Below are 12,693 nucleotides of genomic sequence, written 5' to 3'. Positions count from 1 at the left end.
CTGCCCAGAACTATAAACTGCATACGGGGTTTGGGTAGGTCATTATCACAGCTGGATTCTTCACGTAATGATTTCAAGAATTGGAGAAGCTCTATGGCTGTGTAAAGCATTTGCTTCCTGGGATAGAGGTCAGAATAACCAGGAACTGCTGGAAGGACACAGCTGCTGACACATTCTGGTCAGACTTGGCATGCTAACAACTCTGAACAACTAAGGATTTCTAGGGCCACCAGTGTCCTTTCCTCCCTGTGGATCCATTCAAGCTTGCACCTCTGTTTGCATCAGTGCTCACCAGAAGCTGACCACAAATCAGGCTGCTGTGATTTTTGGGGAAAGGCAGCATGAGTCTCTAAGCAAAGTGTATATCCTGTAACAGAGCAAATGTATCCAACTTGCTATTTCCAGAACCTGTCTTTAAAGAAGAGAAAACATTCACCTTTAAAAGCTCATCTTTGCAAGGCTTGTGCAAAACCCCCAGCACAACAGGATCGCTTCCACACTTGGTGTGTGCACAAAGATCCCTGCAGCTTTATCTCCTGGTCGGCGCACAAAGCCTGTCCCTGGAGCACAGTCCACAGACACTCCCAGCAGAGTGTGCACAAGCCAGAGATGGCAGCACAGCCCTGAGAGCACCCTGCATGGCAGCCTCAGAGCTACAGGCAGTAGTAGCTTTCTGTGGAGACCCCTTTTCTTTCCTCTCTCCCTCCCAAATGTGGGGTCTGTAATTTTCTCTAGGAATGCTACATACTGAACAGCTGGTGAGCAAAACTGTAAGGAAAACAGAGCTAGAAACTAAACACTGCTCATGGTGTGACCTGCCATGAGGATGTGCTTTCCTCTTGTACTGTGCCAAGCTCCTCCCTCAAGTAACCACAAAACCAGCCTCATCAAGAGCTGCATCTCTCATCAGGATATATATTTCAAGACACAGTGGTAAGTACCTATCTCATGTACTTGTCACTGCAACACACAGACTGTCAGTGTCATAAATTTATGAGAAGCGGGGGGCAGTAATGGAAGGTGATGTCTGAGAGTGCCCTGATAACAACATAAAGAGTGTTTAAATCTATGCTGAACATTCCATGCCTCAGCTGGATCTGTGCATGCAGGCAAAGGCTCAATGACTGCCAGCTGTGGGCCTTTTCTTGATGAGGAACTGCCTGCACCTTTGGGCTCCAAGTTTAGCTCAGCAATGCCACTGGGTGTGGGGGGCAGCTATTTAAATGGTTGGCAGCAGCAGGGCTCCTGTATACACAGGGGGAGCAGGGCATGTGGATGGGCTCCAGAAGCACAGATCAGAGCTGGGGAAACCTGTCCCAGCCTACAGAACACTGCTCCTGAGCGAGGCCATTCTCTGGTGAGTTAATGCCTTCTGGAGCCCCATCCTAGCTCAGGGCTGTGGAGCTCCTCAGAGGAATGGATGATGAAGACAGCACTGTGCTGGTGTAGGTGAGCTGTGTCCAATTGAGCTCACCCAGGTGCTTGGTTTAGTTCCTAAAACTATTCTGCTTCGTTCCTTCCAACTGGCTGCATCAGGACTGGGCTAACCCTGTGTTTCCATGTAGGTTTGTTTTTCTATGAGTCACTTAGAAGTATTACTGGCAGCCGGCTTCCTTTTTTTTCTTTTTAATTCAAAACTTTTTTTTTTCCACTACTGCTAAGACAGTAAAAAGGAAAGAGAAGTCAAGCAGGAGGTGTATAATTGGTTTGCTGGACTCACTGGTTTTGTTCTAGAGAAGGAAATGCTGACTGTGCATTGAGCAGGATTTTTTGTGCTGAATTCAGTTACTCTTATGGCAATGTAAAATCAACATGTGTGAAATGAGGGTGATGAAGAATTTAAGGCGTATGTAGGCTGGCATTGTTACAGGTTTCTCATTCATGAGCTGTTGTTTTCTTTATGTAAATAGGACTTGTGCCACCCCTCCATAGCATGGCAGAATTAGGTTTCAACAAAAAAAGATCTAGAGTAGGTTACAAGAGCAAAGAAATTTAAGCAGAGCTCTTGATTTCTGTGGTTACACTCGAGAAACCTTTATCAGACTTTTTAAGTGAGAAGCACCTTCGCAGCCCACCTTAGGCTCAGGACAGGCAGCCTGTCCATACAGCAATTAATGCTTGAACTCCCTGAAATCAACTGTTTCCAAAGTGCAGCCCTTCTAGCGTTGGTTTCACATCACGTGCCTCTGCTGTGTTCAAGCAAGCTCTGTCATTTATCTCCCCAGCACCGAGCTGTGCAGAAAGGCACAAGGCAGCAGGACCACCTCACACTAGACGGAAGGCAATCAATTCAGGGTGACTTGGAATGAAACACATGCTTTTCAAGGAAACACCATTTTGGTGCTTCTCTCCCACAAAGTCAGAGCAGGAACTGCAGCAGTTAATATCTAATGGGCTCTACCTTTCCCTGCTGCCAAACATCTGTGCCTGTGACTTCACCTCGCTGCCAAGCCCGGCCTGCTCCCTGACACTGCTTGGCAGCGTCGTGGACAAAGAGCAAGGGGAAGGGGAAGGCTGCTACCCTGTCCCCTATCTAAGTGAAAAAAATCCCTGAGACATATGGTCTTGCATAAAATCACCACCCGAGACAAGCCTGGCGCGCGTTAGGTTAGTGAGAATATTCTAATTACACCAAGGCTGAGCAGCACCTCATTGGCAGCCACTGAGGAAAGCAAATGGAGATGACAAAACTGCGGGTCATGAGATGCGTATTTTAACAGCATCGGAACCTTTACCCCCAAATTACTAAAAACAACCCCAAAACCATTACTTACCAAGTAATGTAACTAGGAATCAAGACAAACTGTTACTTTCCATAACAGGAAAAAAAGTTGTTTGGGCTATTTATTTTTTTTTTCTAATTAGTAAGAAAAATCTGTCTCCAAGAAACTTCTCACTAAGGAGTCTGGATTTCATTTGGGCCTGTGACTGCTTCCTTTGGAGCCAGTTGTACAGCATCCCTTATGTAAGAGAGCTGCCAGGCGTGCAGGGCTGGCTGACAAGTCCCATCCCAATCACAGGGCACAGGCACACTCACTCTAACCGGAGTCGTGTCAGTGCCGGTGCTGGCTTATCAAGCTCACTGTGCTCCAGGAGAACATTATATGGTTTGTAATATGTCAGAGAATGTCAAACTGAGGGCTGCACGGCAGTGAAGGGTAGAGCAGAAAGCATTCTATTCCAGGCCATTGATTCCTTTTAACAACTACATGCAGTAATTCCCAAAACTATCTCCTCAGTCTCAATCACATGGAAAACATAGTGCAGCGTTAGTTCTGAACCTTGCACCCAGTGCAGCTTGAAGATTAGACCATCCAAGGGGATTAAATAAGATGACTGATTTAATCAGAATAACTCTTTTAATGATAACTTGCTGCATTTCTCCTCCCCCAACCTCCTCAAAGGTCTAATAGTTTGCTTCCTGGATTCCCAGTGCATAAACCGAGCATATTTTCTTCCTACAGGAAATGATCCAATTAAGTTGATGTATAATTGATAATGAACCGTTTAAGCTGATTTTGGCCTTGAAAAATCTTAACCACGTCCAGTCAGCTGGCTGACCCCCCTTTATCCACGGTGGAGGGACAGCACTTGGGGAAAGGGAGGGAGCAGGCAGAGCACACTGCCCAAGGAAGTGGAGGGAGGCAGCCTAGCTTGAGAGGGCTGCACAGCAGCGAGGATTATTGAAAACCATGTAGTCCCTGATTGCTGCGCAGTACCCGAGCTGCAGCCTGGCCCCTGGGTTTGGACAGCCGAGTTTGGTGAGCAGCCACATTAGACATGGAACCAGAGTTCTCCAGTTTCTGATCCTGGAGCACCACTGAGGCAGTGGGGAAGTTTCCCACCCTCCCTAAACACAAATTCTGTTGCCTTACAGGAGGTACCAGCGGGAGATGCTGTTGGACTCCTGGGAGTTGGGTAATTCACCCTCCCCCAGTGCCAAAGCCAGGTCAGCCTGAGGAAGTGCTGCTGACAGCACAGCTGGAAAAGAAGGCGTCAGATCCATGGAGAGAAGCTGGACCATATCTTTGAGAAGCCAGTGCAGTAAGTTTATAAACATAAAGGCTAAAATTGTTCCTCACATGAAAACCTCTTGCCTACCTCAACAAAACTGACTCCCTCTCGCTAGACTTTGGTTTTGTCCCTGCCTGTGCACCACCTGGCTGTCCAACATGGTTTGGGGGCTTCCTTCCCTGCTGACTTTGTTAGTATGGCAAACAGGGACAGGTCTGCTCACCACCAAGTCTTGTCAGCAGCCTGCGGGGCCCCTCTCTGCTGTGTGTGCCAAGCACCGAGGCACAGCCATGGTGGCAGTGAGCATCACCAGGCTCCAATGAGAGGTGACTCGGTGAGGGAGCGGCAGTGCTGAGCGTGCCGCTGCCGTGCATGGTGTGTGCAGCAGCTCCCTGCGGGCCCCGCTGCGCTGGCTGTCACCGAGCGGTGTAACTGCAACGCAGCAACACGCTGCCACACACAGCGAGTGACACAGGAACCATCCAGCTGACATGGAAACCCCCAGGATACTCCGCAGATACCTTTCACTGGTGTCCAAAGAGATCGGAATGCCAGAGGGATTTTGCTGACTGCTCTTTGCAACAGGAGCAGACTTCCCTCCATCACCCACAGAATTTTACTGGAGAGAATTCATACTTTGATAGCAAACAATTTATTTTTTTTATAGCACTCCCTGCTCATACCTCTTTAGCCAGAGTCTGACACTGGGTGAACCTAGGGGTTTTAAGGACCTTGTGTGCATTTAACCCTTTGTTTGGCCTCACTGGTCCCGGGTGCACTCCTTGGATGGGTCTCAGTCAGTCCATGTCAGCCTGGGAGCTTGCACCCTGCGAACCCTGAGGTCTCCTCTCCCTTGGTCACCCCTTCACCAGGAGGCAGATCCTCAAGTATCCCAATTGGCAGCTTTTCCTGGACAAACTGACAGCTTTATGCTGAGGCATAGGGCTTTTTCCCAAGAGGCTCAGCCAACTTGGAGAGAATTTTGCTTCAATTTACAATGCAACTACTCGGTTCACATGACTTGATCTACTTTTTTTTATGTTCATTATGTTTAACAGTGAGTTTCCCATGTAAATTAAAAAAAAAAACAAAAACAAAACAAAAAAAAAAACTGAGCACCTATGAAATGAACAAGCAGAAGGAGAGATTACCAATTCTATTTCTAATCCTTTTCAGGTAAAATTTTTAAGAAATTTTTGAACACTGGAAGATAAAACAACTCTAGGCTGACCCTTTTTTGACCTACTTCCTCTAAAGTTCTGCATGTATCAGTTCCTGTAGTCTTATCTGGTAAGTTTTTGTGGTGTTTCCTAAGAACAAAATACATTTTAACTTCCTGTATTAAGTGCTGTCAACTTACTTCAGTATAAAAATGTGTTTGTCTACTTAGAGCTGTCATACACTGATAATGTTACTTAAGTGAGTTCCCTTAATGTAACTTTTCAAAGTACCAGCCTTGTCCAATTCTGCCTGCAGAGACAACTAGATAACTTTCACTCACAAATCAGCAGAACTTCAGTTTAATTAAGGGTTTCATTTTCTTATCTAGTAGTGATCTGCTGCATGATGACAGAAACTGTGCCCTCCCAAAGCCTTCACCCTGTCCTGGCTCGCTCACAAGGCTACACTCCATGTAACAATAAGCCAAGCCCCATCAGTGACTTTCCTCAGAGTGCGGTAACTTGCCTTCAGCGTTTTGCTTTTAAGCTCTAGAGTTTTGCTCAGATTTATTCACACTGACAATGCTGTTTAGTTATGACCTTGTAAGCTAGGTATGAGCAATGCTGGCAGAGCAGGAAACTTTGCAAAGCAGCCCCCTCTTCAGAGGTCTGGACAGACTTTTAGTAGTGGATGTTAGCAGTGTAGTTGGATGTAGTTAGTAGTGTGGTAGTGCATGTTATTCAGCAGAAACAATGGCATGGAGGTACATCAACCCTTCACACATCCCTAGGGTTTTATCAGAACTGATGTCAAGACATGGCGCAAGCCCTCCGGCATCTAAGCCAAGGTTAGTCTAAACGCTCATTGCAATTGTCTTGGATGTTAATCCCCGGTCATGATTAAATAGGCATTGCGTATCTGTTCAGAGAAAACAAACTGGAGTAGCTGCTTATTCTGAAAGCAACTGCAGGAGCAGGTACAACAGATAGTCTGTGCTAAAATAATCACTTTTTTTTTTTAACACTAACAAACGCAGAATAAGTGCTCAGCTCTCCTGGAATACAGTACAAAAGTAACAGGATAGCAGCCAAATAATCTCATACCTGGAGAGATCAGTGTAATAGATGCTCCTGCATCATCTACTCAGCAGTTCTGGGCTGTAGTTTTGCTCAGGGGCTTTAATTGCTGGGTTGCTACTATTTCTGAAGACAATGTTTTTTCTGAACAGAAATTGTTCAGCAACATTCACAGAGGGTTTCACAACTGCACCTTTGACTCTGTACTTTGAGCAGTACTGTTGTATGTTTGTGACCTATCTTCTTTTCATCTGGTTCAAAATTAGCTTTCCCCTTTAGATCAGTGTCTCCGAGTCTGTATTCTCTAGCTAACTTGCAAACTGAAATGAATTTATTACAAAGACTGAAAAGGAAAATGTGACTATTTCATGTTCAATTAGATCTATTTATCAGTGCTATAATGTTATGAGAATGAATTGTCACAATCACTCCCAACCCCTGCAAAGAAAAGTGAGTATTAATTATATTAACATACCAAATATCCTATTAATACCGCCACCACACATGCACTACAAAAAAAGCCCACACACACAGGCACAAAATCCAGACCAAGCAAAAACCCTGCTATGGATACTTCCATCCATGGTCTGTGGGAAAAGCTGAGCGTTGACATGTCTGGTGGCCAGGCTGTAAATAAAGCCTGAACCGACTCAGGAGCTCAGTCTGCAGCAGCAGGCCTTGCATGTAAGCTGTAGAACAGTGTGTGTATCAGTTGGCTTTCCCTGTCACTTTTAAGCTGTTACCTTGAAACAGAATGCTGCCATGCTCTGTGTTTGGTCCTGTTATACAGCTGTGATATGCACAAATCTGGGATTTTCACAGCCCAGTTTTTTATAAGTATCAGAAGTAGCTGGATCGAGGCTTGTGCAAACACCATCAGACATACCTTACCAGAAAAGCCTCCCTCCCTGCTGACACAGTAGTGAAGGTGCTTTAAAATTCTGGGAGGTATGGACACCGCAGGCTGGCACTGCTACTAGCCAGAGACTGCCCAAAACCACCTTGGGTAATGGGACACGCTACGGCTTACGCTAACCTGCCGTGTGTTTGAATGCCAGGCTCTTCGAGCTGAGCTCCTCAGAAACCTCGAGCAACCATAGTCCTGCTGCTTCCTGAAAGGAGCGGGGGAGTGCGGAGGCCTGAGCCCTCAGAAGTGCCCATGAGCAGGTCAGTGACCCTTGCTTGAGGGGAAACGCCGAACGCGAGCACGTTTACTCCTCTATCCCTGACATGCTTATTTGCAAAGCAGTATCCTTGGAAACACCACGTCATCAGCAAGGGTTAAACATCCAGCCCTTATAAAAAAGCCCATCACTGGCACTTGGATCATTTGCACCAGCAGCATTGCTGAATCCCAGGAGTCCTTCAAATGGCACAGAGTGAGATTTTAAATAGTAAAGGTTTTAGGCAGTGCCACATGGGCTGCCCTGTCTTTTCAGGGGAACAAATCTCAATGCATCAAAAGATGGATTAATTTTCTTTAGAAAGCTCAAGGAAGATTCTGGAACTACACTTATTTTAAGTAACAAGGGAAATAAGTTGCTGCATTACGGCATTCACAAAAACCACAGTGTTCAAAGGAAGTGATAAATTCGTGACTGTGTAGTATCCTGTATGTGAGTAGTATCCTCTTGTTATTTAAAAAAAAAGAAAAGGAAAGGGAAATGAATGACAGTGGGCTCTCTCTCAGAAAAAGGATTTCATTATTGCTTTTGACTTCTGCCAGTAAGCCTGTTTGCAATGTGCTGCCTACATGCAGCAGCAGCACTGTTAACCTTGTATAAAAGACACAGCCTTCAGTCTAAAATGAGACAAATAAATTTTGTGTTCACAACCATAGGTGTCTTAACACATGGCTGAAACACGTGTCAAGTCACTGATCACAACCAAAATGTTTCTCTTTAATCCCTTCCTGCGAACCACAGTCATCAGCTTAATGGCCTCATCTCACCGACAGGAGTTTCTCATGCCATGCTGAAAACTGGAACTGAGTCTTAACACTTATTGGGATAACAAGTGGTTAAGGTCATGGATTTAAAGCACTTCTCTTGGTAAGTACAGGTTAATTCCTAGATTGCACCTATTCCCCAGATTTTAAGCAGTTGTTTGTTCTCAAGTCTCCCAGAATAACAATCTCCATTTTTTCCAGACTAAACCCAAAGCAGTCATTTATCAGAGCATCCCCCGAACTTCACACATGAACTCCCCTCTCCTTGGGAAGAGTCCTTGAATTCTACACGGGGTCTGTGCACCAATAACTGCAGGAGGTGCAAGCAGTGCTCATTTACAGAACTGCCTCTCTAAGGTAATGGGGAGGAACTTCATCTACTGCAACTCCTGCCTTAGGAACCAGCTCTGCCTGGAAGTAGGACTGGAGAGTATGCTCTAATCTTGAGGGAAAGGTAAAACTTATTGCCTGGTACTCACAGAATTGATTATCCCCTTAAGTGCTTGGAATCCTCCAGTGACAGGGAAGACTTGCTCTTTCACATCAGCAATTCTTTCCAGCTTTGGAGAGAAAACGCATGCAAACACATGAATCATCTGGCAAACTAAATTCCTCACAGTGCTTTACACCCTTAAAATTTAAATGGATGTCAGCCCTCATCAATTCCTTGAAGAGAGGGAAACTTGAGAGCTCTCTCACAGCTAACTAAGAGTTTTCAGAACTGTAGGACTTATCACAGCCGACTGCAGCTAGCAAAATGCTGGCTAGTCATCATGGCAAGCATCACACTGAAGAAGCTTTTCAGGGCCTGTATCTTGGCAGTGATTTTGTACCTCTGTCCAGAATTACCTTTCCTGTTTGCTCTGCCTTTCACTAAAAGCTCTTTCTCTGCACTTCTGCAGGAAGGAGCCTTTTGTATACCTCTCCTTGAAGCCACTTTGACCGAACAGGAGTAGCTACAGTGTTCACTGGAACACAGCAGCTCTGGAACACTTTCCAGTGAAGGACATGAATCCCAGGTTCGTTTTCTTATCCCAAGACTGTTACATAGATACTGCTTGCATCTTGTCCACAGCTCCTCTGTTCACGTGATCAGTACCCTGACCTGGTTGCCATTCCAATGAGAGGGGCTTGCCTGCACCCTCCCGCTGGCAGCTCCCAGTTAACAAGGGGATTTCCAACGGGTCTCCTCGGCAGTGAGCACAACACCCACACATTCTATTTATGTCTACGTATACATCTGAGTGTGCTTCCTGAGCCAGAGAAGACATTACACTGCCTAATGTAAGTAAAATTAAATTTCTGTGCTATTTAACATCAACTCTGTAAAACCCTGGGTTGAGGTACTGCCTAGTACTCTATAATAGTAAAGGTCTTATTCTTACCTGTTCTTGTTCAAAATCCTGGACACCAACACAGTAAACTCTCGCTCCCAGCTCTCGGGATTTCCTTGCCTGTGGCATCATAGAACAGAAAATAAGCATTTTTTTTAATTCAACAAGTCAGCAGCCAAAGTCTGCAGAGCATGACACGTATTTCCAGATGGTGCTCACCTCCTTCTCTGCATACAGGGGAATCTGACCATCCAGCTTGCCATCAGTTAGTGCAATGATGATACTAGAGAACCTTGAGGCTCCTTGCTTCGCAATTTGCACGTTGGCCTGAAAACAACAAAATTGATTGTCCACCTTAAAACTATACCCGAACCTTTAACCATGATGCATCTTCTAAGCATCTAATACAGCATCTCTCTCATGGCAATCCTCTGCCTCCCTTGAACTCACTACAGGCAAGGAAACCCCTCATCAGTCCTTTCCAGCCACCACTGAGCCAATCTCTAAAGCGCTGGGGTCACTTACCCATCACCCCATGCTGACCTGCAGTTCTTCCAGGACAGATCTCTTCAAATTCACAGTTAGGATTTCGTTTGCTACCCCCCAGCTTTCAATGCAGTCAGTAGGTCCCAAGATATAAAAACAATGGCTTAAAACTTTTTTTCAATAGCAACAAAATTCCCTTTGCTCAGCTTGTCATTGTGCAGATCCTGCTTGCAAGGCTCTACAGTCACTGGGGAATAACTGACTGTTCTGTAACAGTGAAAGCTTAGTTCCTCACCTTCAGGGCCAGGGCTTTCATCAAACTGCATTATTTGAACAAAAAAAAAAATAAAAGTGGCTGGGAACTCCATAATTAAGAGAGTCCAAAATGAAGAGCACTTATCTCTGGATCACTGCTCTGTGTGGTAAACTCTCCCCAGGGAAAGCACTCTGGAAGGCCCTGGAAGCCCCGCAGCCCTGCCCAGCTGTGTGGGGCTGTTTACCATGTCACTGGGATGCTGGCTGAGCTCTGAGATCCACCCCACAGACCCCTGCTCCGTGAGAAGGAGCGAGCCAGAGAAATTCCACATGGCAGATTGCTGTGATGGCTAGTCATCTTCTGCTTGGGATGTGCAGAGTGTCTGGGCAACCCTGGGACCACTCAGTCAACCAGAGAGATTTGAGCAAAACAGACTGATAAATCTATTTATGTTGCAGGTTGTTACCCAAAGGCTGAGAACAGAGGATGTGTTGATTACAAGAAGATGAGTAAAACCTACCTGTTTTAGTCCTTCATGTATGTATGTCTCACCTGCTGGTGTCACCTCCTCCAGATCCTTTAGACCTTTCTTGATTTTTTCCCTGTGAACGAAAAAAAGGTAAGAGCCTGTTTGTGTGACCTGAAGTATGAAAAGGGTGTAATTTATCAGTTGAAAAAAGGTATTTGTCCTCAAGGAGAATTGAAATGAAAAGCTGTAAATTAGAGCCTTTAGCTAGAATCCCATGTGGAGGCAGACTGTGTGTTCATGACAGAAGTGGCGCTGTGGGAACAGGTATTTCAGACCTATCTAACAAAATATGCTTCAGTGAGTCAAAAAGCTGGGATCAAGGAAAATGTCCAGGTGGAGCAGATATTGCAAAGAGGTGGCAAAGCCTCAGCATTACATAGACCAGTGGAAATTCTGTTGCATTAGGTCTATTTTGCTACTCAACCAACTCTGCTTCCAATCACACTGCAGTTAAAGAAGAAATCCCCTAAAACAGCAGTTCTATTTCAGCAGAAATCTTCCAGACCAATATGTACAAATTTAATCACATAGAACTGAACTTCAATAATTAAAACCTTTGCCCTGAAGAAAACATCAACAGGCAAATGCAGCATTCTCAAGACACCTTTTGTTCGCATGAGAAAAGAGCAGGATTGAGGACAGATTTAAACTTTGACTGTTACAACCTTTTTGTGTGACCTTTCATAAGACATCCCACACAGGTCCACAGCTCACTTAGATTTAATGGCAGAATGCATCTGCTCCATGATTTTTCACAAGCAGTACAGCAGATCCACCTGGAAGATGCTCTCTAACTATGGAGCTGAAATGGTTAAAGTTGATAGACTGCACCACAGGAATTATTTCCAGTGAAATCAGCACAAGTGGGGGGAACAAAGGCAGAGAGACTACTGAAAGAATCAAATCTGGAGAGTCTTCGTTCTTCTGCACACACAGTTTCAGCCAAGTCCATGGAAAGTCATGCTAGGGAAGGATGAGCAAAAACTAAGAAGGGGCAAAATTTGGGCCAGAATATATAGAACACTGTGACAAATCTAGGTGAGAAAGAGGAACCCAGCAGGGGTGAGGAGATGGAGGGAAAATACATCGCGGGATGCGTGAAAGCTTTCCTTAGGCCAGACCAAATGAGAAAGAATGCATATGCCACACTGCCTGAATGCCACCCACTCGTCATTTGTTCCACGGATGGGCTTCCTCTATGTTTAGCAGCTCTGTTCCAAAGTACAATCCGTAGCTGGAATAAGCTCCCTGTCACAGGATCCACTGATACAACCAGGGAGGGGAGGGAGTAGAAGAGATATGTGGCATTGAATGTATGGAAGGGAACAAGTTATGTAAGATAATACAATCTGTTTGATCCAAATATTTTACATTCAGCATCTATAGAAACAACTTGCAAGTGATTATGTACGAACGCAGATTATAAACCACAGAGTTGGTGCTTGCCAGAAATGAGTGGCAGCACATCACAGGCGTTAGTGCTCTGCTGCCAAGAAACAAGCAGCAACTCAAGTCCCAGTTTTCTGAAACAGATTTTATTTTGCAAAAATAGCTTTTGTACAATCAGTTCAGTTTTATTTATCTGCAATGTCTTGTGACCCGGTCGCACAGCAATCTCTGGTGCTGCCAGGCCTCTGCCTACAAGGGGTTGCAGAAAAATCTTTGGTAGAGTGAGCTCTTTTAGCTGTGTTTAATCAGGCACCATCTCATGTCCTGAGGGCACAGCTGCACCAGACAGACCCAGCCAGATGTCAACTAGCTCCCAGCATTCTCCAAGCTGGTCAACTGCAAGCGGGTCCTGGTCTGGATGTCAGAAGGCCAGTGTGGAAGCAGGACATGGGGCCCCAGAAGCCACAGGAAAGGGGGACTCCATCAGTCTAAAACTCACC

General features: G+C 45.4%; 1 protein-coding gene and 1 long non-coding RNA gene across 2 annotated transcripts in view; one reads left to right on the top strand and one right to left on the bottom strand.

The window, feature by feature from the left end:
- The window catches only part of ANTXR2 (ANTXR cell adhesion molecule 2), a 77,791-nt gene that overhangs the window by 58,412 nt on the left and 6,686 nt on the right, over nucleotides 1-12,693 (bottom strand). Inside the window, exons 4-7 of the mRNA XM_039701906.1 lie at nucleotides 10,796-10,877; nucleotides 9,753-9,860; nucleotides 9,585-9,653; nucleotides 8,679-8,759 (exon numbers count right to left, since the gene is read on the bottom strand). Of these exons, the coding sequence (XP_039557840.1) occupies nucleotides 8,679-8,759; nucleotides 9,585-9,653; nucleotides 9,753-9,860; nucleotides 10,796-10,877 (340 nt within the window). The remainder of the gene's footprint in view (nucleotides 1-8,678; nucleotides 8,760-9,584; nucleotides 9,654-9,752; nucleotides 9,861-10,795; nucleotides 10,878-12,693) is intronic.
- LOC120498788 lies at nucleotides 1,258-10,856 on the top strand. The gene is made up of 8 exons (XR_005626744.1): nucleotides 1,258-1,357; nucleotides 3,878-4,044; nucleotides 5,191-5,304; nucleotides 7,310-7,418; nucleotides 8,209-8,302; nucleotides 8,401-8,556; nucleotides 9,102-9,218; nucleotides 10,734-10,856. It is a non-coding gene; the product is annotated as an uncharacterized LOC120498788 (long non-coding RNA).

The sequence above is a fragment of the Passer montanus genome, unplaced genomic scaffold, assembly GCF_014805655.1.
Source record: "Passer montanus isolate IOZ18808 unplaced genomic scaffold, ASM1480565v1 scaffold150, whole genome shotgun sequence".
Taxonomy (NCBI): domain Eukaryota; kingdom Metazoa; phylum Chordata; class Aves; order Passeriformes; family Passeridae; genus Passer; species Passer montanus.
This window is presented reverse-complemented; position numbering and strand designations above follow the sequence as displayed.